The following is a 24,490-nucleotide window of genomic DNA, read 5'->3' as shown; positions in this document are numbered from 1 at the left end:
TGGACAAATTTATAATGTGAGCAATAGGGATTGACAGTTCAGAAGCACCATCTTTTAGGAACTTAGACGGGATGTTATCAGGGCCTGTGCTCTTAGTTGGGATTAGCCTGCTTAGTTCTTTTTGAATAAAGTCATGAAATACACTTACTAGTTGACAACTGTTTGGGATTATCTCTTTATTGGTATAGTTTGTTTGAAACTTATCAGAGTCTGTGTTAAAGGTATTTGATGCAGCTGGTAGTTTACTTACTAGTGTTGATGCGACAGATGTGCAGTAGGAATGAAAAAAATTTGCCACCTTAATTATTTCGTGGCCTACCTCATTATCGATAGTGAGTACTATGTTAGACCTATTTACTGGTTTATGGCTATACCCCAACTGTTTTAGTTGTTGCCAGAGCTTTTTGGGGTTATGCATATACTCTTCAATTTTTGAGCAATAGTGCTTTGCCTTTGCTCCTTTTATAAGTCTCTGTACTCTGTTCCTCACCCTTTGGAATTCATTTAGTGCTGCAATATCCTGTCTGTTTGCTTTAAATCTTTTTAGCAGCTGGTCTCTGAATTTCATATTATCTAATATCTCAGTAGTCATCCAGGGTTCAGTTCTTCGTTTAATCCTAACCTCTTTAACTGGTGCAATATTATCAAGGATGGTACTGAACATTGTTTTGAATTTTTCCCAGGCATCGTTTACGTCCGTGCAACTTGTTATCTCTGTCCAGTCACAATTGTGTAGCCTATTTACCTGTATTTCTTTAATGTAGTTTCTAATTGACCTCATTTTTATTGTCCTGTGTAGGCCTATCCTATCCCTAGTGATTTTCTTGGTGCAGTAAATGATGAAATGATCACTAAGACCTGTGGTAATGACGCCTGACTACTAACGCTCTCCGCGCGGTTACAAAGTATGTGGTCACTTATGGTGGCTGAGAACTGTGTGATCCGGGTTGGTGTATTAATTAGTTGAGTGTAACTATTTAAACCTAGAATTTGCTTATACCTTTCGCATAGCCCGTTATTTTGCTGTTGAAAACAGATATTGAAGTCGCCCAGTATTACTGTCTCGCAATTGTTTTCAAGTCCGGACAATACTCTGGAAAAGTCTTTTAAGAACTGGTCCTACTAAGATGGGTTTGGCCTTGGGAAGCAGCCCTTCAAACCATAGAATCTCCAGTTTATTGTTATTTAAATCAGGTCTTGGGTTGTAAGCTAAGTCATTTCTTATGTAGCCACATACCCCACCAACTTTTCTGTTCCTATCTAAGCGTTTTATATTGTAACCTATTTTGACCTCGTCGTCAGTCACCGCATCATCCAACCATGATTCAGAGATGGATATAATTACTGCCCTAGTTCGCTTAGCTAAAATCCTATTCTGTTTATTTAGAAGCCTATCCGTAAGTCTACCATCCCATGGAAAGTAGTTCACACTAGGCTAATAACATCCAGGTGCCTAGTTACTGCAGAGTGAACACGACCAACAGGTACAAGGAGAGTTGTTCATAACTTCAATTAAGTTTAAGTTGCTATCATTGAACTAGTCAACTTACTAACATTAGAGAAATTAGATACTTATTCCTGGTCCTTAGTCCTTAAACTAAATAATTGGGGAAATTACACTTTCTGATTAACACTAAACATTCAAATAGGTTATATCATTAAAATAATAAAAATAAAACATCCTAGGAGCTAAGTGAAGTATAAATTTTAATGAAAACCCAGTGCATATAACATTCTTTTTTTTTTGCATTATGTGAAGAATATGCTAACTAGGATGTTCAATGATAATTGTATTTTATCTTCAGGTTATCTATAAATTACAGAACACTGGTTAACTGCTTCATTTGCATAAATAGATATGCATTTTGTGTAAAGGAAGCAAAGCGGAGGAGGTAGCCATTACAGCAGCATCAAATAAACTAGATCCGTTATGTAAGACACAGTACAAGACAACACTCGAGGCTGTACGTTAAAATATAAAAAACAGAAATAATAATTTCAACAGATTATATATATATATATATTATTTGTTCTTCTAATGACCGGATATTATTAGGTTGATGGAAAAATAAAATGTTAAGAACAAGTTATTTCTGGTTCTAAAAAAATGAGATCGACCTGGTTTGAGGGGTCAATAATACACATTAGATTTAAGTGTCTGAAGGTGGTAAGACATGGCGAGGGTGTCTTGAAGATGTACTGCAGGTGTTGATGATGCTCATACTTACTGCAGGACAGTAAGCGCTCGCTGGCAGTAGATCTGAGCTGATGCCACTTCCTTCAGGCGCTCACATAGCAACTTGGGTAAGTACTTCATCTCACCACTTCCCCTGATCACCACCTCCTGCCATCACCAAACATCTCAGTGATTCAACAATAATTTACTTATGTAAAGATATATAATCTTATTGGCAATATAAACCATTGTCACAAAGTACATTTTGCTTCCTTCTTTAATTTTATTGGAATAAAAGGCAATCTGTATGAAAATCAACACTACTAAGAGCGATCTTGAAATATACTGCGTCTTTCCACACTGAGACCTTGTCTTAGCAGCGTGACATATATACACATCATCACCACAATGTAAAATGTAGCACATACACACACGTACAGTCATAAAATGTTGCTTTACGTGAAAGTTAACACTCTCAGTGATGCCATAGTGACCTTGAGTTTACTCACCCCGTCCAGTGCCACGGTTGGCACAGATGTCAGGGAGGGTGCCAGCTGCTGCTGACGGCGACCTGCCTCCTGGAAGAGGGAATATCCCTCCACGGTGACAGCGCACCTGTACACCTGCTCCACCACCTCAGGTGCGCCTCCAGTACACTGTACATTTCATTTTATTAACTACTGGCCTATGTATTGACTTATAAATGTATTTATTTATACAATAACACAACGACAGCAATCTTATTAAGAGGCAATATGTGGTTTATGACATTTTATCGAGACATCGTCTCTTCCACTTTAGTTTTAGTTTAATATGCTTATTATGCACCCCATACCCATCCTGTGGGCGGTAGTCAAAAGATTATAGAGGTACATAATTGGTCCAGGGACTGGACCCCAAAGTTTTGATAGCTGAGCAAGTTACAAAGGCAATGAACTCACAAGTTACAGGGACTTGACCAATCAGTAGTCATGAAAACTGATAAGGTATTTGGTGCACCAAACATCTTATCAGTAAATTGCTACAGACCACATATTGTCTTAACATAATTATCGATATGTAATACCACTGATATACGTAACGACTGCTAGAATAATGTAGATAATGGCTGACCTGTGCAGCAACGGCGATGATAGCAGTGAAGTTTGTTGAGGCGAGGATGTGTGTGTGGTGGGTTAGGCAGGTGGTGAAGGCCAGGTGAGCCACCTGACCACCTCTCAGGTGACGAATTCCACAACTCACCAACCAGTTACCCAGACAGTCACCTTGTCCGAACTGGCAACCTCCATTCTAAAGAAGTCGCCTTTATTTAATTACATGCCCAAATTATTACGACTGTTTCAAGCACGTGTTTATGTATTGATTCAATCACTATTGTGCCTTTTTATTTTTCTAGTTAATAAACTTCAAACTGTTGGGTTCTGTACAACAGCTGGAGAACACAACTTGGGGTCAGCTTCAAGCAACGAAAGCTTTGTCTTTATTTTAGTACACAAACTCTGTTCCATGAAATAACTAGAGAATGTTTCTCCTAGTTCAGGGGTTCCCAACCTGTGGTCTGCGAACACCTGGGGACCCGTTCCCAACCTGTGGTCTGCGAACACCTGGGGACCCGTTTCCAACCTGTGGTCTGCGAACACCTGGGGACCCACAAAGATAGTACTGGGTGTCTGTGGACTAAGTTCAAAATTTCAAGAGGCTGTAGTGTAAAATGTGTAATTCCTCACGGCAAGGTTGATAAAGATAAGCTGTCAAAATTTCGAAGCCTTTTCCAAATCGGCAGGAGTAATTTAATTTTTAAGGCGCCTTTTTAAACTTCTGGTCTTATTTTCTGGGCTACCGAATCGGACATGTCAATCCTGGAGTTCGTGCAAAAATTAATTTAAATAAAAGGGGGTCCTTGGTGGTGTAAAGATTGAGAACCACTGTCCTAGTTAAATTTACATAATGTAATTTTTATGTACCCGTAACATATGCCTGCCTTCAAGGCCACTGTAACAAATTTGTAAGTTTTGTATCCAAAGCCTAAATAACAGTTACTAAACCTTAATCGCTGATCTATCATACTTAGAAAAAAAGTCTGAATTGCTTCTGGCCTGTACAGGTCCCAAATTGCCATTTTCGGTGAAGAAATTGGGAAAATTTAAATACTGGTTTTGATAAAATAATTTGCGAGATCACCAGATTGGCTTCAAGCTTTCAACCCTACAACTTGATACTGCAACTTCTATGCGGCTTCAAATTTAGTTTTAGTGTATTATGGGATATTGATCTATGTGAGATAACTATAGAATGTCTCTTCACTTTGGCTTTAAACATTCAAAGCTGGCCTTTCTTGGTGGAAAATTTAAATTTGTGTTGGGCTGTGAATGTCCTAATTTGTCAATTTTTATTAGAGAAATTGGGATTTTAGTTTCTACGTGATAACTTGTGAATACCTGTGGGAACTTGGCTATGGTCTAAAAACAGTCAGATGTAAACGAAAAGGCGGGAAAGGGAGCCACTTCACTCACCTGGTTCACTTTACCGTAAGGTATGAGGTCGAGCTCGAGATGGTCCTCGAGTGCTGAAGTGAAGGGTACGAGGTACTTCTTGAAGAAGGTGTGTGAATCGCTGCATCCAGAGGTCATGATAACACTCACCTTCACCTGCAAGACACATCGTCTTCTTATCTGGATCTAAATAGCGTACTGAGGACAATAGTAGAAACAAAAACAGACGATGTAGAATAAGTTTTTATTGGAACAACGTTTAGCTCTGTGTAGTTTCATTAAGTCATGATAAAGTTCAACACAGAGAGTAATGAGTTGTTCCAATAAAAGCTTGTACTGCAACGAGTCTTTTCTTCACATATTATCTACACCACAATCACACTCATCTGTCACGTCTACTACGCCCTTTTTTGTATTTTGCAAGTGTAAAGATAATTTAACATTCTCGTAAATATATAGAACACCATACCTGTTGAAAATGTCAGCAAATTCTTTATAGTTCCTTGTGACAAACTTGGTACATTTGATGATTGCTTACATACCAGCAGGACGAACTTCTGATGCCTGTTGTGTAAAATAATGTTCCACTTTATGCAATACTGCATAGAGGAGTGTTTCAATGTTGTCTTGCTTGTGTAAGAGATTCCCCTTGTCAAGTGAAACAACTACTGTGTTTTCCCGTGTGGTACAGGCAAAGAGTAAGTCACGATACAGGGGCTGCAACAGGTCACAACTAACTCATAGGTTGCAAATAGATATTAGGTGAGTGAGCAAGGAAAGATGAGAAAGACATAAGTCAAAGTTGAGGTGTATGGCAAGGAGAAGATCAAGACTGGTTAGTCATTCGTGTTCTAAACATTTAGATTTAGATTTTTATTTCCTTGCAAGTTTACAATGTGGATAACATATTGTATGAAGTATATATACATAGGTAGTTTACAGTGAGGGTTTACAATGATTTGTAGCGCAAAGAGCCACTATCATGCCTCGGCATTACGGGCAGTCTAAATTTAGCAGATTACTGATTACTTAACACTAGATGTAAAAAACATAGTTTGATCAGGTTGCACTAATTATACAATAGGTTATACTTATGTCAAATATATGTTATTCAACATTTGCATTAAAATATTTGCCTTAAAATATGAGAATTTATTGTACTCTGAGCATTTACGTCTGGGGTTCTGAGGCTCGGGGAGTAACACAGTCAGCAATAATTTGAGGCGGTGGAGAGTGAGTTAGTAGCTTTGTTGGTAAGGTTAAGTACTAAGTATTTAGTTTTTGGTGAGTAGGATATTAGACAATGTACTAGGAGAGGAAAACATCAATGTACTGGGAGAGGCAAACATCAATATACTGGGAGCGGCAAACATCAATTTACTGGGAGAGCCAAACATTTAAAGATACATTGTTGGAAAAAAGATTCATGTTAGGGAAGTAGTAAATAAAGACCGATTCAAAACGATTCTGTACAAGCAAGAAGTCCGTGTGGGTGACTTACCTTGCGTGGGCGTGGAATGGGTGTGGACGTGGATGAGACGGGCGTACAGATCTTGGTGTTGTGACAAGCATGGGTACAGCACGAGGAACCTGATGGACACTGACCGTCTAGCTTGCACGATCTCTGAATTACACGAGGCTTATCAACACAGCTCATTATTCAACATCATTATTATAGTTACAAACACAGAAATATCTTAGCAAAGACAGAAATAGTATAATAGCAAGCACAGAAATATTATAGTGCACATATGTGTGTGCTAGTTCTCTATTTATTAGGAACTGTATTATTTTATTATTTACAGTGATTTAGTTAATGTGTAAGAGAGAAGCTCTGTGGTGGTTGACACTTTCACATATAAATTATCCACTTCCAATGTTGTATAACTAACTATATTATATTGATAGTTATTTATCGTGACAATTTCAGAATAACTACAAAATAGGTCAGTATCACTGCATCATGCCCCATGACGTCTTGAACTAGGATAAACAATGTCAACCGCCGCCACGGCGAGGTGAAGCCTGACTTGCATTGATCTAGTTACCAAGTTCACTGTACCAATGAAATACCTACCTGTGCATGACGTTTGAGTCGCTTGCTACCTGGTGCAGTCATGTAGGGACAGACTGGAGGGCGAGTAACCAATGGACATCCACACTGACCGTACATGCCACACCTGTAGTAAGTTACTTTATATTTAGGTCTCATCCATAATTTTAATCTTTTACATTGGTTTTATATAGTAAATTGTGCAGCAATAAACTACGATAGTCCAAGTTAAGTGATGTGTAAGTGTCCATCGTCCAACATACCTCCAGTGTTAGAGGATATGTGCACCAGATGTCTCACTTGTCACACCAGACGTCACACTTGTGCCACACCAGACGTCACACTTGTGTCACACCAGACGTCACACCGGATGCCTCACTTGTCACACCTGTGCCACACCAGACGTCACACTTGTGCCACACCAGACGTCACATTTGTGCCAAGTCTCGCTGTGTTTACAGTTATATATATATATATATATATATATATATACAGTTATATATATATATATATATATATATATATATATATATATATATATATATATATATATATATATATATATATATAAAATATAACTTACCAAGGAGGAAGATCATATACAGGTGTGACGGATGGTATCGTAGGTGGGTATGTGGGTGGAGTGGTTGGTGGATAGGTAGGTGGGTACGTTGGTGGCCGTGTGGGCGGGTGCGTTGGTTGTGTGGGCGGGTGCGTTGGTTGTGTGGGCGGGTGCGTTGGTTGTGTGGGCGGGTGCGTTGGTTGTGTGGGCGGGTGCGTTGGAATCCAAGTATGTGGTGGAGTGGATGGGTAGGGGTGAGGAGTGGGTGGCCATGTAGGCAGAGGTTGGATAGGAGGGTATGGTGGGAGGGGAGGGAGTGGAGGGACGGGCCATGGAGGTGCTAAGCAACAAGGGTTGTGGTAGTTGCTGGGCGGCCCACATGAGACTTGTCGTGGGCACCGCCTCCTGCCCACACCAGTGCTCGCGTCATGACCTGGTGCTTGGTACCTGCCTTGGTGCCCACTATAATGCCCAGGTGCCTGATGTCTGCCGTAGCGCCAAACTTTCTGATGACTACCATACTTGATGACCGGGTCAGACAACAAATCTGCTGCTCCTGCTGATGATCTTGAAGCTGTTGCCAGCAGCATCACCATTAACTAGAAAATGAAACATTTCTTACCCTCTTCTTACTATGAAAAAATGGAAGTAGAAAGTAATATTTGCATGCAAACTTAATAATAATAATATCTTTATTTCTACAAGTACATGTACATGGTATACAAGCCTAGCTCACATCAATGACATACTACAGTATAGAAAGCCGCTTGCTATGCAAAGCATTTCAGGTAAATTAGGTAAATTTTGTCCCAGGATGCGACCCACACCCGTTGACTAACACCCAGGTATCCATTTTTTTTCCTGAGGGGTAAACACAGACAATCGGTGTAAGGAAACACGCCCAATGTTTCAACCCTCGCCGGGAATCGAACCCGGAGAGCACCGTGTGAAGCGAGGGCTTTTGCCACCAGGCCAACTTAGATATTATGAGATGTCATCTTCCTAAATAGATACATTATACTAAGGACAGAAAGGAAGAACAGAGGTTATAAGATAATTAATATTTGGTACTGAATCCTCAATTATGATAACTTCAGCTTATATTACAGCAACACTACCAACTGGGCTCATATTAACCCACCACTCAACTACAGAAGCCTCAGATATCAAGAGTATCCTAAATATTTTAGAAGGTAACAGAGCATCAGCAAGTCGACTGTAAAACTCATGATTCTGGGTGACCAGCCACATGAAAATTTACTGGGAGAAATGTGAACCATATTGGGTATTAGAAACATGAATGGCAAAGGTAGTGGCATCAGCTTAAACAAGGTCTTCATCCAACACGTCAAATAGTCTATGAAAGCAAATGACAGATGAGCCAACTTAGACGCAGAAGGGATCAGCTACAATGTCCCTCTGAAAGAGCCAGAAACCATACTGTGATGATGTTCGAATACTTAGTAGTGTTGGGACTCCTGACCAGAGAGGAGGGGAAGATGACCAGAATACAGAAGAGGAAAATGTGAAGAGACAAAAGCTTTCTTCTCTGGGATCCAATGGAGCAGCATACTAAATAGATTGCCGCAAAAAAAAAAAAAAAATACAAACACTAGGGCTCATGGTTCAACCAATAATAGAGTAAAAAAGAGCATGGGAAATATGCATAACGTGCAGAATAAAATGGAGAACTATGTATGAACGCCAGAAAGAGGCTAAAGAAAAGAAAGAGAGAGATATAATTTTAAAAACAAGAGTGAAAGCGCAGGTGGTAAGAACTTTACAGAACTCCAAGAGGTGACTAAAAGTTGGAATATACTAGTAGCTGAAGTGACCCCAGTAGGTTTAGCGCTTCCTTTTGATTATAATAATAATGATAATAATAGCTGAGCGAGAAAAGTATTTCAAACCAAACGGTACATAACAAAAATTAGTTATACCTAAGAAAATTAGTCAAGACACAAGCTCCTGGGGCACAAGAGGAAGCCAGCATGGGTACCGATAAGAGCTAAAGACCTGTGTGAAACACTAGCGAGAATATTCAAATCAACTGAGACGAGGGAACTAAGGCCAACTGGAAAACTGCCAACGTTATACCACTTCAAGACAAAGTGTGCTCAAAGTTATCATTCAGTATCCCTATCATTGACACATCCTGAGGTAATTGAAAATATATGTCACATAAATTATATCAAAGAATTATTTGAACACTTAAAGAGAAGTCTTTAAAGAATGCCAACATCGATTTAGATACAGCAAATACAGCCTCACGAACTTAATTAACTCTATGTGAAACTGACGGATACAGAGAAAACAAATTAGAAAGGAGTTGTGGAAAATACTGTATATATTTTCCAGAAATACAGTAGTTATATGTAAATAGATGGCCATACTGTATTTAATAAAAATTTGTCATAAAAAATGGGAAGCCTGTGCCTGCGCAGAAGGGACTCGCCATGTTTGAACAAGTCAACACAAACGTTAGTGAATAATGGGAAGAATTTTTAGTGCTCTAGAGGTTAAAATTGGGCTGACACCTCTCAAATAGGAGGCGAAATTGTTGGATGTGCATTCCTGCATAACTTAAGATATCAGACGACTGGACAAGACAGCTCCAGGAACCTCAGATAAGTTTGTATGTTTGTAACTCTGGCCAGTGTTATTTTCATGTACAGACAGTGTCAGTTCCTGATTTTCTGAGTATGATCCACCAGGAGGCCTGGTCACAGATTGACCCCCGAAACTCTCTCAGGTCTCTCTCCAGGTAAACAGTGAGGTGGTGAGTGAAATTTTGAAGATATTCTCCTTCTGTTATGTAAATGTGTATATATATAATCCTTTATTAATTTAATGTACAGTCCACAAATTTATATTTACCAGAATTCCTGGTGATGTATCTTTCATTTATAATTAATAGGTCCAGAGCAACTTGTGGATATGACAGTGGTAGGTATCGAAGGGGGACATTTTTTGCGACCTAGGTGTCCCAAATTCCTACTTGTCTATGTAACTGATAAATAATAATTATCTTTGTTATCATTTACTGTTATGTACATAATGAGTTACATTCAGATAAATGTAATTTTCCACAGGAGTGAACAAGTGACATTTTTTTGACTGCTGGAAAGCCTACAAGACTGTCCCAGCAGACTTAGGTACAAGAAAACCTACAAGACTGTCCCAGCAGACTTAGGTGCAAGAAAACCTACAAGACTGTCCCAGCAGACTTAGGTACAAGAAAACCTACAAGACTGTCCCAGCAGACTTAGGTACAAGAAAACCGACAAGACTGTCCCAGCAGACTTAGGTACAAGAAAACCTACAAGACTGTCCCAGCAGACTTAGGTACAAGAAAACCTACAAGACTGTCCCAGCAGACTTAGGTACAAGAAAACCTACAAGACTGTCCCAGTAGACTTAGGTACAAGAAAACCTACAAGACTGTCCCGGCAGACTTAGGTACAAGGAAACCTACAAGACTGTCCCAGCAGACTTAGGTACAAGAAAACCTACAAGACTGTCCCGGCAGACTTAGGTACAAGGAAACCTACAAGACTGTCCCAGCAGACTTAGGTACAAGAAAACCTACAAGACTGTCCCAGCAGACTTAGGTACAAGAAAACCTACAAGACTGTCCCGGCAGACTTAGGTACAAGAAAACCTACAAGACTGTCCCAGCAGAATTAGGTACAAGAAAACCTACAAGACTGTCCCAGCAGACTTAGGTACAAGAAAACCTACAAGACTGTCCCAGCAGACTTAACAAGAAAACCTACAAGACTGTCCCAGCAGACTTAGGTACAAGAAAACCTACAAGACTGTCCCAGCAGACTTAACAAGAAAACCTACAAGACTGTCCCAGCAGACTTAACAAGAAAACCTACAAGACTGTCCCAGCAGACTTATGTACAAGAAAACCTTCAAGACTGTCCCAGCAGACTTATGTACAAGAAAACCTTCAAGACTGTCCCAGCAGACTTATGTACAAGAAAACCTACAAGACTGTCCCAGCAGACTTATGTACAAGAAAACCTACAAGACTGTCCCAGCAGACTTGGATACAAGAAAACCTACAAGACTGTCCCAGCAGACTTATGTACAAGAAAACCTACAAGACTGTCCCAGCAGACTTGGATACAAGAAAACCTACAAGACTGTCCCAGCAGACTTATGTACAAGAAAACCTACAAGACTGTCCCAGCAGACTTGGATACAAGAAAACCTACAAGACTGTCCCAGCAGACTTAGGTACAAGAAAACCTTGACCCTACGAGTATTGATAGACAAAGTTACTCACAGAGAGGATCCTCCTGGTGAAAATTCTGCTGTTAGCCCTCCTGGCAGTCATGCTGAAGGGACGATGTGAGATAAGGGAGGTCCGCTTCAAGCAGGGAGGTATGTACGAGGAATTACTTCTCAGACTGCCATGTAGTATGGCAGACAGGAAACGTAGTTATGAATGTGGTAAGTGGCAGAGATAGACCGGCACGGGAAGTGACCCCTCCTACTTGTGTTGACTCTCTCCAGCAGTATATGTTCACCCAGTGTAACCCATGACCCTCCCTCCCCCATGCACATTTAGCGCATGCGCAACTTGCCTTTGCACCCATCATTGATATTATATATTTAAAAATAATTTAAAATATGGAAACTTTTGTATTGCAATTTTCGACGTTTTATATTAGTTTTAGGCATCTTCTGACCTATTTAAAATTTAAGCTAAGAAAGGTATTTGAATAACATTGTGGAAAATTGCATTTATCTGTATGTATAATTATGTACATAACAATAAATGAGCATAGATAATTATTATTTATTAGTTAGACAAGTAGGAATTTCGGACACCTAGGCCGCAAAAATGTCCCCCTTCGATATCTACCACTGTCATATCCACAAGTTGCTCTGGACCTATTAATTAAATGAATTATACATCACCAGGAATTCTGGTAAATATATAAATTTGTGGACTGTATATTAAATTAAAAAATGATTATATATAAATACACATATACATAACAGAAGGAGAATATATCTTAATATCACTCACCAATTTGACTGGATATTAAGTTGTATCATACTCAGAAAAACCTCACTACTAAATTTATGAAAATAATGCTGGCCAGAATTATACACAAATCTAGAGAGCTTATCTGAGGTTCCTGGAGCTGTCTTGTCCAGTCGTCTGATATCTCAAGTTATGCAGGAATGCACATCCAACAATTTCGCCTCCTATTTGAGAGGTGTCAATCCAATTTTAACCTCTAGAGCACGAAAAATTCTTCCCATTATATTAACGTTGTATCCAATTCAAAACCAAGATGGCGAGTCCCGTCTGCACAGACGCAGGCTTTCCGTTTTTTATGACATAAATATTATTAAATACAGTATAACCATCTATTTACATATAAATACTGATTATTATTATTATTATTATAATCAAAAAGAAGCGCTAAGCCACAAGGACTATACAGCATATACATAAATACTGAATTTCTGGAAAATATATACAGTATTTTCCACAAATATAATTAATGTTATATTGATCTCATTTAACTATCCGCATTATCTTACGAAGTTCCCAACGTTAAGTTCTTAACGCTTCTTGTAAACCTCCAGATTCTACTTTCATGTAGTTTACATTGGGATAGACTAGGTTAGGTTAGGCTACATTGACATATAAAAACTTATATTTAACCGCAAATGAGGTGTTTATTATAAAAAAACGACCGTGGTACGTCTGGCAAGGTTAATTATACCAGTGTATTGTTGATGAGTGTAGACCACAGCCTGGATAGTGCTACAGGAAGACTGACAGGGGTAGACCACAGCCTGGATAGTGCTACAGGAAGACTGACAGGGGTAGACCACAGCCTGGATAGTGCTACAGGAAGACTGACAGGGGTAGACCACAGCCTGGATAGTGCTACAGGAAGACTGACAGGGGTAGACCACAGCCTGGATAGTGCTACAGGAAGACTGGCAGGGGTAGACCACAGCCTGGATAGTGCTACAGGAAGACTGGCAGGGGTAGACCACAGCCTGGATAGTGTTACAGGAAGACTAGCAGGGGCAGACCACGGCCTGGATGGTGCTACAGGAAGACTGGCAGGGGCAGACCACAGCCTGGATAGTGTTACAGGAAGACTGACAGGGGTAGACCACAGCCTGGATAGTGTTACAGGAAGACTGGCAGGGGCAGACCACAGCCTGGATAGTGTTACAGGAAGACTGGCAGGGGCAGACCACAGCCTGGAGACCACAGCCTGGATAGTGCTACAGGAAGACTGACAGGGGTAGACCACAGCCTGGATAGTGCTACAGGAAGACTGACAGGGGTAGACCACAGCCTGGATAGTGCTACAGGAAGACTGGCAGGGGTAGACCACAGCCTGGATAGTGCTACAGGAAGACTGACAGGGGTAGACCACAGCCTGGATAGTGCTACAGGAAGACTGACAGGGGTAGACCACAGCCTGGATAGTGCTACAGGAAGACTGGCAGGGGTAGACCACAGCCTGGATAGTGCTACAGGAAGACTGGCAGGGGTAGACCACAGCCTGGATAGTGCTACAGGAAGACTGGCAGGGGTAGACCACAGCCTGGATAGTGCTACAGGAAGACTGGCAGGGGTAGACCACAGCCTGGATAGTGCTACAGGAAGACTGACAGGGGTAGACCACAGCCTGGATAGTGCTACAGGAAGACTGACAGGGGTAGACCACAGCCTGGATAGTGCTACAGGAAGACTGACAGGGGTAGACCACAGCCTGGATAGTGCTACAGGAAGACTGACAGGGGTAGACCACAGCCTGGATAGTGCTACAGGAAGACTGGCAGGGGTAGACCACAGCCTGGATAGTGCTACAGGAAGACTGGCAGGGGTAGACCACAGCCTGGATAGTGCTACAGGAAGACTGACAGGGGTAGACCACAGCCTGGATAGTGCTACAGGAAGACTGACAGGGGTAGACCACAGCCTGGATAGTGCTACAGGAAGACTGGCAGGGGTAGACCACAGCCTGGATAGTGCTACAGGAAGACTGGCAGGGGTAGACCACAGCCTGGATAGTGCTACAGGAAGACTGGCAGGGGTAGACCACAGCCTGGATAGTGCTACAGGAAGACTGGCAGGGGTAGACCACAGCCTGGATAGTGCTACAGGAAGACTGGCAGGGGTAGACCACAGCCTGGATAGTGCTACAGGAAGACTGACAGGGGTAGACCACAGCCTGGATGGTGCTACAGGAAGACTGGCAGGGGTAGACCACAGCCTGGATGGTGCTACAGGAAAACTGGCAGGGGTAGACCACAGCCTGGATGGTGCTACAGGAAGACTGGCAGGGGTAGACCACAGCCTGGATGGTGCTACAGGAAGACTGGTAGGGGTAGACCACAGCCTGGATGGTGCTACAGGAAGAGTAGCAGGGGTAGACCACAGCCTGGATGGTGCTACAGGAAGACTAGCAGGGGTAGACCACAGCCTGGATGGTGCTACAGGAAGACTAACAGGGGTAGACCATAGCCTGGATGGTGCTACAGGAAGACTAGCAGGGGTAGACCACAGCCTGGATGATGCTACAGGAAGACTGGCAGGGGTAGACCACAGCCTGGATGATGCTACAGGAAGACTGGCAGGGGTAGACCACAGCCTGGATGATGCTACAGGAAGACTGGCAGGGGTAGACCACAGCCTGGATGGTGCTACAGGAGGACTAGCAGGGGTAGACCACAGCTTGGATGGTGCTACAGGAAGACTGGCAGGGGTAGACCACAGCCTGGATGGTGCTACAGGAAGACTAGCAGGGGTAGACCACAGCCTGGATGGTGCTACAGGAAGACTGGCAGGGATAGACCACAGCCTGGATGGTGCTACAGGAAGATTGACAGGGGTAGACCATAGCCTGGATGATGCTACATGGAGACTGGCAGGGGTAGACCACAGCTTGGATGGTGTTACAGGAAGACTAGCAGGGGCAGACCACAGCCTGGATAGTGCTACAGGAAGACTGGCAGGGGTAGACCACAGCCTGGATGGTGCTACAGGAAGACTAGCAGGGGTAGACCACAGCCTGGATGGTGCTACAGGAAGACTAGCAGGGGCAGACCACAGCCTGGATGGTGCTACAGGAAGACTGGCAGGGGCAGACCACAGCCTGGATGGTGCTACAGGAAGACTGGCAGGGGCAGACCACAGCCTGGATGGTGCTACAGGAAGACTGGCAGGGGCAGACCACAGCCTGGATGGTGCTACAGGAAGACTGGCAGGGGCAGACCACAGCCTGGATGGTGCTACAGGAAGACTAGCAGGGGCAGACCACAGCCTGGATGGTGCTACAGGAAGACTAGCAGGGGTAGACCACAGCCTGGATGGTGTTACAGGAAGACTAGCAGGGGCAGACCACAGCCTGGATGGTGCTACAGGAAGACTAGCAGGGGCAGACCACAGCCTGGATGGTGTTACAGGAAGACTGGATGGTGCTATAGGAAGACTGGCAGGGGCAGACCACGGCCTGGATGGTGTTACAGGAAGACTAGCAGGGGCAGACCACAGCCTGGATAGTGTTACAGGAAGACTGGCAGGGGCAGACCACAGCCTGGATAGTGTTACAGGAAGACTGGCAGGGGCAGACCACAGCCTGGATAGTGTTACAGGAAGACTGGCAGGGGCAGACCACAGCCTGGATAGTGTTACAGGAAGACTGGCAGGGGCAGACCACAGCCTGGATAGTGTTACAGGAAGACTAGCAGGGGCAGACCACAGCCTGGATAGTGTTACAGGAAGACTGACAGGGGTAGACCACAGCCTGGATAGTGTTACAGGAAGACTGGCAGGGATAGTGCTACAGGAAGACTAGCAGGGGTAGACCACAGCCTGGATGGTGCTACAGGAAGACTAGCAGGGGTAGACCACAGCTTGGATGGTGCTACAGGAAGACTGGCAGGGATAGACCACAGCCTGGATGGTGCTACAGGAAGACTAGCAGGGGTAGACCACAGCCTGGATGGTGCTACAGGAAGATTGACAGGGGTAGACCATAGCCTCGATGATGCTACATGGAGACTGGCAGGGGTAGACCACAGCCTGGATAGTGTTACAGGAAGACTAGCAGGGGCAGACCACAGCCTGGATAGTGTTACAGGAAGACTGACAGGGGTAGACCACAGCCTGGATGGTGCTACAGGAAGACTAGCAGGGGCAGACCACAGCCTGGATAGTGTTACAGGAAGACTAGCAGGGGCAGACCACAGCCTGGATAGTGTTACAGGAAGACTAGCAGGGGCAGACCACAGCCTGGATAGTGTTACAGGAAGACTAGCAGGGGCAGACCACAGCCTGGATGGTGCTACAGGAAGACTACCAGGGGCAGACCACAGCCTGGATGGTGCTACAGGAAGACTGGCAGGGGTAGACCACAGCCTGGATGGTGCTACAGGAAGACTAGCAGGGGCAGACCACAGCCTGGATGGTGCTACAGGAAGACTGGCAGGGGCAGACCACAGCCTGGATGGTGCTATAGGAAGACTGGCAGGGGCAGACCACAGACTGGGTGGTGCTACAGGAAGACTGGCAGGGGCAGACCACAGCCTGGATGGTGCTATAGGAAGACTGGCAGGGGCAGACCACAGCCTGGATGGTGTTACAGGAAGACTAGCAGGGGCAGACCACAGCCTGGATAGTGCTACAGGAAGACTAGCAGGGGCAGACCACAGCCTGGATGGTGCTACAGGAAGACTAGCAGGGGTAGACCACAGCCTGGATAGTGTTACAGGAAGACTGGCAGGGGCAGACCACAGCCTGGATGGTGCTACAGGAAGACTAGCAGGGGTAGACCACAGCCTGGATGGTGCTACAGGAAGACTGGATGGTGCTACAGGAAGACTAGCAGGTGTAGACCACAGCCTGGATAGTGTTACAGGAAGACTGGCAGGGGCAGACCACAGCCTGGATAGTGTTACAGGAAGACTGGCAGGGGCAGACCACGGCCTGGATAGTGTTACAGGAAGACTGGCAGGGGCAGACCACAGCCTGGATAGTGTTACAGGAAGACTGGCAGGGGCAGACCACAGCCTGGATAGTGTTACAGGAAGACTAGCAGGGGCAGACCACAGCCTGGATAGTGTTACAGGAAGACTGGCAGGGGCAGACCACAGCCTGGATAGTGTTACAGGAAGACTGGCAGGGGCAGACCACGGCCTGGATGGTGCTACAGGAAGACTGGCAGGGGCAGACCACAGCCTGGATGGTGCTACAGGAAGACTGGCAGGGGTAGACCACAGCCTGCAGAGTGCTACAGGAAGACTGGCAGGGGTAGACCACAGCCTGGATGGTGCTACAGGAAGACTGGCAGGGGTAGACCACAGCCTGGATAGTGCTACAGGAAGACTGGCAGGGGTAGACCACAGCCTGGATAGTGCTACAGGAAGACTGGCAGGGGTAGACCACAGCCTGGATGGTGCTACAGGAAGACTGGGTGGTGCTACAGGAAGACTGGGTGGTGCTACAGGAAGACTGGGTGGTGCTACAGGAAGACTGGGTGGTGCTACAGGAAGACTGGGTGGTGCTACAGGAAGACTGGGTGGTGCTACAGGAAGACTGGGTGGTGCTACAGGAAGACTGGATGGTGCTACAGGAAGACTGGGTGGTGCTACAGGAAGACTGGGTGGTGCTACAGGAAGACTGGGTGGTGCTACAGGAAGACTGGATGGTGCTACAGGAAGACTGGATGGTGCTACAGGAAGACTGGGTGGTGCTACAGGAAGACTGGATGGTGCTACAGGAAGACTGGGTGGTGCTACAGGAAGACTGGGTGGTGCTACAGGAAGACTGGGTGGTGTTACAGGAAGACTGGGTGGTGCTACAGGAAGACTGGGTGGTGCTACAGGAAGACTGGGTGGTGCTACAGGAAGACTGGATGGTGCTACAGGAAGACTGGGTGGTGCTACAGGAAGACTGGGTGGTGCTACAGGAAGACTGGGTGGTGCTACAGGAAGACTGGATGGTGCTACAGGAAGACTGGATGGTGCTACAGGAAGACTGGGTGGTGCTACAGGAAGACTGGGTGGTGCTACAGGAAGACTGGGTGGTGCTACAGGAAGACTGGATGGTGCTACAAGAAGACTGGATGGTGCTACAGGAAGACTGGGTGGTGCTACAGGAAGACTGGGTGGTGCTACAGGAAGACTGGGTGGTGCTACAGGAAGACTGGATGGTGCTACAGGAAGACTGGGTGGTGCTACAGGAAGACTGGGTGGTGCTACAGGAAGACTGGGTGGTGCTACAGGAAGACTGGGTGGTGCTACAGGAAGACTGGGTGGTGCTACAGGAAGACTGGGTGGTGCTACAGGAAGACTGGATGGTGCTACAGGAAGACTGGGTGGTGCTACAGGAAGACTGGGTGGTGCTACAGGAAGACTGGGTGGTGCTACAGGAAGACTGGATGGTGCTACAGGAAGACTGGGTGGTGCTACAGGAAGACTGGATGGTGCTACAGGAAGACTGGGTGGTGCTACAGGAAGACTGGGTGGTGCTACAGGAAGACTGGGTGGTGCTACAGGAAGACTGGGTGGTGCTACAGGAAGATTGGGTGGTGCTACAGGAAGACTGGGTGGTGCTACAGGAAGACTGGGTGGTGCTACAGGAAGACTGGGTGGTGCTACAGGAAGACTGGATGGTGCTACAGGAAGACTGGGTGGTGCTACAGGAAGACTGGGTGGTGCTACAGGAAGACTGGATGGTGCTACAGGAAGACTGGGTGGTGCTACAGGAAGACTGGATGGTGCTACAGGAAGACTGGGTGGTGCTACAGGAAGACTGGGTGGTGCTACAGGAAGACTGGATGGTGCTACAGGAAGACTGGGTGGTGCTACAGGAAGACTGGGTGGTGCTACAGGAAGACTGGGTGGTGCTACAGGAAGACTGGATGGTGCTACAGGAAGACTGGGTGGTGCTACAGGAAGACTGGGTGGTGCTACAGGAAGACTGGGTGGTGCTACAGGAAGACTGGATGGTGCTACAGGAAGACTGGATGGTGCTACAGGAAGACTGGGTGGTGCTACAGGAAGACTGGGTGGTGCTACAGGAAGACTGGGTGGTGCTACAGGAAGACTGGATGGTGCTACAAGAAGACTGGATGGTGCTACAGGAAGACTGGGTGGTGCTACAGGAAGACTGGGTGGTGCTACAGGAAGACTGGGTGGTGCTACAGGAAGACTGGATGGTGCTACAGGAAGACTGGGTGGTGCTACAGGAAGACTGGGTGGTGCTACAGGAAGACTGGGTGGTGCTACAGGAAGACTGGGTGGTGCTACAGGAAGACTGGGTGGTGCTACAGGAAGACTGGGTGGTGCTACAGGAAGACTGGATGGTGCTACAGGAAGACTGGGTGGTGCTACAGGAAGACTGGGTGGTGCTACAGGAAGACTGGGTGGTGCTACAGGAAGACTGGATGGTGCTACAGGAAGACTGGGTGGTGCTACAGGAAGACTGGATGGTGCTACAGGAAGACTGGGTGGTGCTACAGGAAGACTGGGTGGTGCTACAGGAAGACTGGGTGGTGCTACAGGAAGACTGGGTGGTGCTACAGGAAGAGTGGGTGGTGCTACAGGAAGACTGGGTGGTGCTACAGGAAGACTGGGTGGTGCTACAGGAAGACTGGGTGGTGCTACAGGAAGACTGGATGGTGCTACAGGAAGACTGGGTGGTGCTACAGGAAGACTGGGTGGTGCTACAGGAAGACTGGATGGTGCTACAGGAAGACTGGGTGGTGCTACAGGAAGACTGGATGGTGCTACAGGAAGACTGGGTGGTGCTACAGGAAGACTGGGTGGTGCTACAGGAAGACTGGATGGTGCTACAGGAAGACTGGGTGGTGCTACAGGAAGACTGGATGGTGCTACAGGAAGACTGGATGGTGCTACAGGAAGACTGGATGGTGCTACAGGAAGACTGGGTGGTGCTACAGGAAGACTGGGTGGTGCTACAGGAAGACTGGATGGTGCTACAGGAAGACTGGATGGTGCTACAGGAAGACTGGATGGTGCTACAGGAAGACTGGGTGGTGCTACAGGAAGACTGGGTGGTGCTACAGGAAGACTGGATGGTGCTACAGGAAGACTGGGTGGTGCTACAGGAAGACTGGATGGTGCTACAGGAAGACTGGATGGTGCTACAGGAAGACTGGATGGTGCTACAGGAAGACTGGGTGGTGCTACAGGAAGACTGGGTGGTGCTACAGGAAGACTGGGTGGTGCTACAGGAAGACTGGGTGGTGCTACAGGAAGACTGGATGGTGCTACAGGAAGACTGGATGGTGCTACAGGAAGACTGGGTGGTGCTACAGGAAGACTGGGTGGTGCTACAGGAAGACTGGATGGTGCTACAGGAAGACTGGGTGGTGCTACAGGAAGACTGGATGGTGCTACAGGAAGACTGGATGGTGCTACAGGAAGACTGGATGGTGCTACAGGAAGACTGGATGGTGCTACAGGGAAAGAAAGAACGATGGAGATGAGGACAGAGGTACAACGGCAAAAACAAACTCAAGAACTGAGGTGTGGGTGAGGGTGTGGTTGAGGGGTGTGGTTGAGGGGTGCGGTTGAGGATGTTGTTGAGAGCTGCTAGTATGGTAGTAGCATTATCTCACTGTTCTCAGCCACCAAGGAAACACAATCTGCTAGTTCTGATAACTCCTCTGTTTATTGACACTTGTGGCTACATACTATCAGATACAACCGTGTTTACGTCTCGGGGAAGCTCCCAGCATTGTCTAGTTTAGACACTGGAGCTTCATGGGCAAACATATTGCCGAGCCAGTGTGGGAACCAGCACCTCTGACACCACACACGAAAACCATTCATTAAATCAGTTAGTTTATTTAAACACAGATATATGTACATAAGTAAAATTATCGTTCGTAGTGTAAATTACCTGGGATAACCCAAAAAGGTCAGGGTGACTTATTTCCATTGGGGTCCTTCCATTGTGATGGAGAATAACAGGAAAACCATCCTGTGTGATGAGTATGCTAAACATTGCTAGCACTGACCATGTGAATCAGCTCACCCTCACACTATAATATTTTTAATTTGGTAAATAAATTCGTTCAGAAATTTTTCTTGTACTGGAGTATACATAGAAAGGGTTTCGGGGGTCAACGCCCCCGCGGCCCGGTCTGTGACCAGGCATCGTAGTGGATCAGGGCCTGATCAACCAGGCTGTTACTGTTGGCCGCACGCAACCCGACGGACGAATCACAGCCCGGCTGGTCAGGTGCTGACTTGAGGTGCCTATCCAGCGCCTTTTTGAAGACAACCAGGGATCTATTGGTGATCCCCCTTATGTATGCTGGGAGACAGTTGAACAGTCTTGGGCCCCTGATACTTATTGTGTTGTCTCTTATCGTGCTAGTGACACCCCTGCTTTTCATTACGGAGGGGATGTTACATCGTCTGCCGAGTCTTTTTCTTTCATAGGGAGTGATTTTCGTGTGCAAGTTCGGTACTAGTCCCTCTAGGATTTTCCAGGTGTATATAATCATGTATCTCTCCCGCCTGCGTTCCAGGGAATACAGGTTTAGGAACCTCAAGCGCTCCCAGTAATTGAGGTGTTTTATCTCCGTTATGCGCGCCGTGAAGGTTCTCTGTACATTTTCTAGGTCAGCAATTTCACCTGCCTTGAAAGGTACTGTTAGTGTGCAGCAATATTCCAGCCTAGATAGAACAAGCGACCTGAAGAGTGTACCGAAGAATATTTTTCTTGTATTCCATGATTAAATGTTAATTACTCTTCGTAATGTGTGGCAAACTACACAGGTATTATGGTGAGTCCCCCAGTTCCACTGGTACTAGTGTGAGTCCCTAGTTTCGCTGGTACTAGGTTGAATCCCCAGTTCCACTGGCACTAGGTTGAATCCCCAGTTCCACTGGTACTAGTGTGAATCCTCAGTTCCACTGGTACTAGGTTGAATCCCCAGTTCCACAGGTACTAGGGCGAGTCCCCAGCTCCACTGATACAATGGTGAGTCTCCATATGTTAACATCATGTGATGCCAACATCTGGAACAACATCCAGTGACATTTCTGAGTTTACAGTTTTGGTGAAACCGACACAAATGTATATGTTCGCAACCTTGCTAGCTCCAAACATAGCAACTGCGCATGCGTGCAAGCAACCTGTATAATATAGGCAAAAAGTAGTAGACAGGAGATGAAGGTGACAGTCAGGAAAAGGAGGAGCACAACTACTGATGGGCAGGTGTAGCCCAGTGTTCCAGGACTGATAGGAGCTGAGCTTAAGGCCAAAGTCCTGACGGATGTGAAGTGCTGGTGACGGATGCGTCTGTAACTAGTCTGTCAGGCTGGTAAATAGAGGTGACAGCTGGTTTAATACACCCGTGCTGACATCAAAGTCTGACAGTGCTAATATCTCTCAATACACTCATCACCTCACAATGCAAATACCGGTTAGTAATTTTTTGTAATTATTCTCTCTGGAATTATTAAGTCTCTTGTCCTCAAGTTTCACAAAGTACCTCATCATTTTCCATTGAAAGTTTAACGTATAAATAATGATGATGGTAAGGAATGTCAGAGGAAATTGTTAATCTAGAATATACTTGTTCATGATTTTACAGGTAAAATACAGGAATCATATTTTATTTAGGAGGGAAAAGAAGAATGAAGTTGGTCTTTAATGTTCAGAAGAGAAAAATTTGTGGTAGAATGATGGAGAATCTCGTGTCTGAGAGCAGGAGGAAATAATGTTAGGGATATAGCTAATAAAGTTTCAAGAAGTGAGCTCAGTACCTTGTATACGTCACATTTTACCAAGAATGGTAATAAAAGGTTGTTTATATCACTCACGGTTATATGCAACCTTAGTGTTTGTGACTTGATAAAAGCTACAGTGTGTGCAAAACGTCAACAATAATGTTCCATATATTTGTACTCGTGTCTCTTGACCTCCAGACAAGAGAAACTTTTAGAGATTAACAGTTTTGTGTGGAGGTAATAATATAAACAAGAGACGTGATCTACAGAGAAGTGCAAGATTTGTGGTAATAATTTTCACAAGTTCTATTATATAAACGGCCGGAGAGTAAGAAACAAAACAAACGAACTAAGTAACCATACCACGTGTGGGGTTAGAACCCGCGATCATTCTCAAAACTCCAGACCGACGCGTTAGCCACTAGGCCAGGTAGCTACAATAAGATTCATCCAACTAGGTATATTTCTACACCATAGGAAGATTAGCATAGGCCACCACTGTGACCACAAATGCAAGTTTTTACAGACGAATCTGCCGCTAGCATGGCAGTGACGAGCTCTAGCTCAAGTCCCCTCAAAGCCGTCAACATGACTCACGTAATCGTAATGACACGACGGTCTGGAGTTTTGAGACTCTCTGATCGCGGGTTCTAACCCCACCCCTGGTATGGTTTGTTTGCAATCGTGTCATTACGATTTCGTGAGTCGAACGAACTAAGACAAATTCTAAGCAAATAAATCTAAAGAATTATAGCACTGAATGTCATTATGTGTCAGAGAAAACCTATACTGCGGCATCCACAGCAAGTTATGGTTGAAGAAACAGACACAGTCTTGGTAGTGATTAATATTCAATGGAAAAAATATATATATAAAGCTGCTTTTTGGTGATCTTTAGTATCGACGCGAAATTTATTTTTGAGCAAACCTTAAAGACAAAAATGAAATCCTTATGAAGTATTTTCATTTCAGGCCTCAGATTATGCAGCTCATTTCTTGTCTCCAGACTTCAGAATGAACATAAATTCGTTAGAGATCATCCAGAGAAGAATGATAAAATTAATCCATTGCATAAGTAATTTTCTATACTAAGAGAGATTGAAATCCCTTTACCTACATTCTCTTGCAAGACGTAGAATGAGGGAAGACATTATTGACGTGTATAATTGGAAGATGGGTATACATAAGGGAGATATAAAGAAGGTTCTGGGGATATCCATTCAGGAAAGAATTCAATATAATGAATTCAAGTTGGATAAATTTAGATTTAGAAAGATATAGGAAAGTGTGTAAGCCGTAAGGTAACATTATACCATTTTAATGTTCATATAGGAAAGTACTGGTTATCCCTGGGATAACATTGATAATGGGATGGCGTATATATTTTAGTTTGTTTAGATTTGAGAAGGACCTGTCAAATATGGGTCGGTAGGCCTGCT

General features: G+C 44.9%; 2 protein-coding genes across 3 annotated transcripts in view; one reads left to right on the top strand and one right to left on the bottom strand.

Moving 5' to 3' along the window:
- Nucleotides 1-1,696: 1,696 nt before the first annotated feature.
- Nucleotides 1,697-11,829, bottom strand: LOC128696854 (uncharacterized). Its single transcript, XM_053788276.2, has 8 exons — nt 11,581-11,829; nt 7,305-7,882; nt 6,746-6,848; nt 6,170-6,292; nt 4,690-4,824; nt 3,290-3,466; nt 2,686-2,832; nt 1,697-2,344 (listed from the first exon to the last, which is right to left on the bottom strand). The coding sequence occupies exons 1-8, from the start codon at nt 11,629-11,631 to the stop codon at nt 2,225-2,227; spliced, it is 1,434 nt and encodes a 477-aa protein (XP_053644251.2). The 5' UTR covers nt 11,632-11,829; the 3' UTR covers nt 1,697-2,224.
- The window catches only part of LOC128696860 (gamma-interferon-inducible lysosomal thiol reductase-like), a 39,878-nt gene continuing 18,094 nt past the window's right edge, over nt 2,707-24,490 (top strand). The window contains exon 1 of one of the 2 annotated variants that reach the window (XM_053788295.2): nt 2,707-2,816. Coding sequence is in view for 1 of the 2 variants with exons in the window: in XM_053788290.2 (XP_053644265.2) it covers nt 22,733-22,744 (12 nt within the window). In the remaining variant the exon portion in view is untranslated. Of the gene's footprint in view, nt 2,817-22,476; nt 22,745-24,490 lie in introns of those variants that run through there. The other variant, XM_053788290.2, reaches the window with a different exon arrangement.

The sequence above is a fragment of the Cherax quadricarinatus genome, chromosome 31 (genome assembly GCF_038502225.1).
Source record: "Cherax quadricarinatus isolate ZL_2023a chromosome 31, ASM3850222v1, whole genome shotgun sequence".
NCBI classification, from domain to species: Eukaryota; Metazoa; Arthropoda; class Malacostraca; order Decapoda; family Parastacidae; genus Cherax; species Cherax quadricarinatus.
Note: the sequence above shows the minus strand (reverse complement) of the source record. Positions and strands in the feature narration are given on the sequence as shown.

Coding starts and splice junctions, on each gene's coding strand:
- LOC128696854 (XM_053788276.2), bottom strand. CDS start 11,631: ATGACTGCCAGGAGGGCTAACAGCAGAATTTTCACCAGGAGGATCCTC. Junction 6,849..7,304: donor GTATATGATCTTCCTCCTTG/GTAAGTTATATT, acceptor AACTTACTACAG/GTGTGGCATGTACGGTCAGT. Junction 6,293..6,745: donor GACTCAAACGTCATGCACAG/GTAGGTATTTCA, acceptor CGTGTAATTCAG/AGATCGTGCAAGCTAGACGG.